Raw genomic sequence first — 4,771 nt, forward strand, 5'->3', positions numbered from 1 at the left:
AAAGAAAGAAAGAAAAACCTGGTCTTCCCCAATTTTTTCTCATATCTTTAAAGGGCATCATCATTTACCCTTTTGACAGGAGTCATTTTTTATTTCTCTCATTCCTCACACCTGTTCCCCAATTCATCAATGGGTCCTATTGGCTCTACATACAAAATTATCTCAAATCTGACAACTCCTGATGTCCACCATCCAGGTCAAAGACAATATCTTCTGTCACCTGGATGCCAATTATAGTCCCTAAATGCCCTTTGTTCTTGACGCCCCTATCACCAATGCCACCATTACCATCATCATCACTACTCCCTCCAGCTAAAACCTGTTCTCCTCCAGTTACAGATCTTTTTGAAAACATAAACCAAGTCATGTTATTCTCCTACTCATAATTCTCATGCTCAGAATTAAATTTGGACTTTTTATGGCCAATAAGGCCTTACAGTATCTGACCCTTTGTTAATTCTCTAACTTCTTCTTTCTCCATGCTTCTTCCTATTCCACTTATGCTTCTGCCAGCCTGACTTTTTACCTTCTCCTCAAACAAATCAAACTTAAATGAATCTCAGTGTCTTTACTCATGCTTCTCTCTCTACCTAGAAAGTTCTTCTCCTACTACTTTCTGTGGCTCACTCCTTCACATTCTGCTCAAATATACCTTCGGGAAAAAAGGCCTTCACTGACTTCTCCATATTCTTAGTCTCTATCTCCTTATCTCACAGCACTCATCACTATGTGAAACTGTACAATTTATTTTATTGATGTTTCCTATTTACTTTTCCTACTAGAATGTAAGCTTCATAAGGGCAGAGACTTTGTTTATCTTATTTATTATTCCATCCTCAAAAACAAGCATGCTAGGGCTCATAATAGATGCTCAATACACCTTTTTGAATTAAAGAATAAATCTCATTTAATTCTCACAATAACCAATGAAACAGAAATGATCTTTCCAGTCTTATAGGTGAGGAAACTGAGGCTCAGAGATGTTAAATAACTTGGCCATGGTTACACATCTCATGTGTCAAAATCAAATCCAAATGTGTATGATTTTAGAGCTCATTGTATTTTTTATTTTAATTTTTTAACTTTTCACTTTGAAATAATTTCTGATTTACAAAAAAAAAGTTGTAAAAATAGTACAAAGAGTTCTCTTTTGCTTTCATTTAGCTTTCCCAAATAATAACATCTTGTATAAACATACTATTATTATCTAAACCAGGGAATTAACATTGATGTAGAACTAGTAACTAATCTACAGACCTCCACATTTCACCAGTTGTCCCACTAATGTGTTATGTCTCCTGAGTCTCCTCCAGCATGGAGGCTCAATCTTTGTCCTTCATGACTGACACTTCTGAAGAGGGCTGAATTCTTATCATGGTATTGTCAATGTAGAGTGCTGAGTGCATGGAAAGTTTTCCATAATAATAGCTATTATTGTTGGAAAAGTAAATAAATGTCCCTTTTGAGGAGTGGAAGGAAAATGGCTCCTGATGTTCTGTTTGTTTGTTTTGCTAGCTTGGCCGACCTTGAAGTGTTTATAAAAAATAGTGAGAGCAGCTTGCTCAAGAGAGTTGAAAAAGGAGATTTCGAAGGATTGGTTGAGATTATGAGACACCTCATAGCTCTTAAAGAACGGCAGAGCAGCACCGACGAGATGTTTGAACCTTTAAAGCAAACTATTGAATTGCTGAAGATTTATGAACAAGAATTACCAGAAACAGTGTTTAAGCAGCTAGAGGTCAGTGCAAAGTTTAAGTTTTTTTGTTTTTTGTTTTTGTTTTTTTTTTTAAATAAAAATAATATAGGAAAAGTTTCAGGTTTTCAAATTGGAGTGAGGTAGGTCGAAATGAATGAAAAACAGGATTTGGTAATGACCCAAGGTCCATGTTTTGGAACTATATGTGTAACATATGTGTAATGTCTAGCATTTGCTTGAAACTTGATAAATATGAAACAATATAATACTGGAAATATATAGGAGGCTTGATGTGGATGAAGTGTTTTGGATTTTTTCCCAGAATTAGGGATGAGCCAACTTTTGGATTCAGAGAAAAACAGCACATCTGAGAAATGTTAAAATGTTCTAAGAGGAAATATGGGACATAAAAGAAAATAACCAGCACTCTTGAAGATATAGAAAAGGGCACAGATTACTAGGTTAGGTCAAGAAGACTGGTGTTGAGTCAGAAGCAGGTGAAATTCAAGGTTACTCACCCACAGAAATATATTACTGAGAGTTACAGATTAACACAACAAACAAAACCAAAGAGAGATAAGTCAAGGAAAAAGGATTGGGAATGGTCTAATGATACCAGAACATCCTCACATGGCATTGTAGCAGAGATGAAGCCATCTGGGTATTGTCCAGCTTTAAGACTGTAGGGGAGGGGGAAGTCAATGTGGGTCTGACCACACTGAGGTCTCGTTTGCAGGAGCTACCTGAGAAATGGAACAACATAAAAAAGTTGGCCATTACTGTGAGGCAGAATGTGGCCCCTCTGCAGGCAAATGAAGTGACCCTTCTCCGCCAGAGGTGCACAGCCTTTGAAGTTGAACAGCAGCAGTTCTGGGAGCGATTCCACAAAGAAGCTCCCTTCAGGTATGGACCCAAGTTGCCGCCACTGCCTCCTTTCCTTTAAACATGAAAATCTTTGAGTCACTGATGATCTTTCCATTGAGTTTGTATATTCTTTTAGCAGAGGGAGATGAGTTAACAGTATTCTCTTCCATTTAAGTCCATTGGTTAGAACATGGTGGTAATGTGGGCAGAGTTCTATCATGGCCTATGTTAGATGATCAAAACCTGTACAAATACTTGGCTTAAAAAAAAAGTCTAGAATTTTCTATGTCTCTAGGTCTATAAAGAGATTTAACATGGTGAAATTACTAAAGGTTTTTAAAAAATATTAATTTGACATGTAATGTTGGGTAAGTTTAAGATGGACATTGTGTTACATTAATACATTTATATATTGTAATATGATTGCCAATGTAGTATGATTGTTGATATTTATCATATTACATAATTATAGTATATTATTATCTATATTCATTATACTGTGCATTAGTCTCTATGGCTTATTTACTACTTGTTACAAGTTTATACCTTTAAACACCATCACTCTTATCCCCACCCCATTTCCTGGTAACCACCATTTTACTCTCTGTTTTCACAGGTTTCACTGTTTTAGATTCCGCATATAAGTGATATCATACATTACTTGTCTTTCTGACTTATTTCACTTAGGATAATGTGCTAAAGATCCTCCATGTTGTAGCAAGTGGAAGGATATCCCCCTTTCTATGGCTGAATAATACTCTATTGTACCACATCTTTTTCTCCATTCATTGATGGGCATTTGGGTTGTTTCCATATCTTGACTAATATGAATAATGCTATGATAAACATGGAAGTGTATATATTTCATTGAAATTCTGTTTTCATTTTCTTTGATTACATACCCATAAATGGAATTACTGGATTATATGGTAGGTCATTTTAATTTTTTGAAGAAACTTCATATTGTTTTCCATCGTGGTTAGACCTAAAATTACTAGGTTTTTACTAAGCTGTTTGTATTCTAACTTCTCACAGACTTCTTTTGGTTTAAAAAAAATACGATAGAATTTAAAAATAATTTTGGAAGGCATTCTGGTAATCTAAAAGAAAAATGTGAGGTAAAGGATTAACTTCAGGGTGTGCTTTCTCTACTTAGTAGTCCTCAGACTCTTCCCTGCTTGTGACTAGGGATCTTTACATAAACCAAACAATTATAGGACAAGCAATTCCATTCACATGTGCTCAAATGCACACACACACATGGATTCCTTCTTAAGGAGCTTACTTCCTTGGTGTAAAAGTCTACCTGGGGTATGCTTCTAGTCCACTGCTCAGCATTAGGGGCTCCAACCAGTAGAACACGTTGGTTCTGAATGGTCTTGTATCTGCCAAAGTACCAGTTGAAATGTGTACTGTCTCCTCACTCCAGCTCCAGGTTTAGCTTTCTGACTCCCTAGCTGAGTTTCTTGCTGGCTCTTCTCTATAGTTTTGGATAGACAAAGTTAGAAGTCTCCAAACTTGAAAATGCCCTGTGTAAGAAGGGAGGAATTTTTTTCACTTTCAAGGGTTACTTACCCACAGAAATATATTATTGAGAGATACAGGTTAACACAACAACAACAACAACAACAACAACAAACATAAAAAAACCCACAACTTTATTGGAAGGAAATATAGCATAATTACTAAGTACATGGATTCAGGCTGCTTAGTGTCTAATCTCAGGTCTACAACTTACTGTGTATGTCAAGGAAGCTACTCAATATCTCTGTGCTTCAGTTTTCTCATCTGTTAAATGGGGTTAATAGTAATATTCACTGCATAAAGTTGTTGAGAGGATTAAAGAAATAATCTTTGAAAATGTTTAGCATAGCACCTGGCACTAGGATGACCAACCATCCTGGCTTTCCTGATACTCTTCTGGTTTTAGCACTGAAAGCCAGACATCCAGGAAGCCCCTCTGTTTCAGGCAAACTGGCACTATTGGTCACCCAATCTGGCATACAGTAAGGACCTACATATTCTTCTTATTCATTCATCCAAAATACATGAAGCAGCTATCTCCCAAACATTATACTTAGGGCTACAGAGAACAAGATGAGTATATTAAGAGTCAGAGAAGGACAGATATGTAAACCATGCTTAAGATATATGCACAACATAGGACCCTAAAGCAGTGTGCTGCCATTTTGACTGCATGTTAGAATCACC

The 4,771-nt window shown here is 36.4% G+C and overlaps 1 protein-coding gene across 1 annotated transcript in view; it reads left to right on the plus strand.

Moving 5' to 3' along the window:
* The window catches only part of DNAH9 (dynein axonemal heavy chain 9), a 327,356-nt gene that overhangs the window by 71,873 nt on the left and 250,712 nt on the right, over positions 1–4,771 (plus strand). Inside the window, exons 18-19 of the mRNA XM_023529851.1 lie at positions 1,516–1,738; positions 2,433–2,599. Of these exons, the coding sequence (XP_023385619.1) occupies positions 1,516–1,738; positions 2,433–2,599 (390 nt within the window). The remainder of the gene's footprint in view (positions 1–1,515; positions 1,739–2,432; positions 2,600–4,771) is intronic.

Source organism: Pteropus vampyrus, unplaced genomic scaffold (assembly GCF_000151845.1).
Source record: "Pteropus vampyrus isolate Shadow unplaced genomic scaffold, Pvam_2.0 Scaffold44, whole genome shotgun sequence".
Lineage (NCBI taxonomy): Eukaryota > Metazoa > Chordata > Mammalia > Chiroptera > Pteropodidae > Pteropus > Pteropus vampyrus.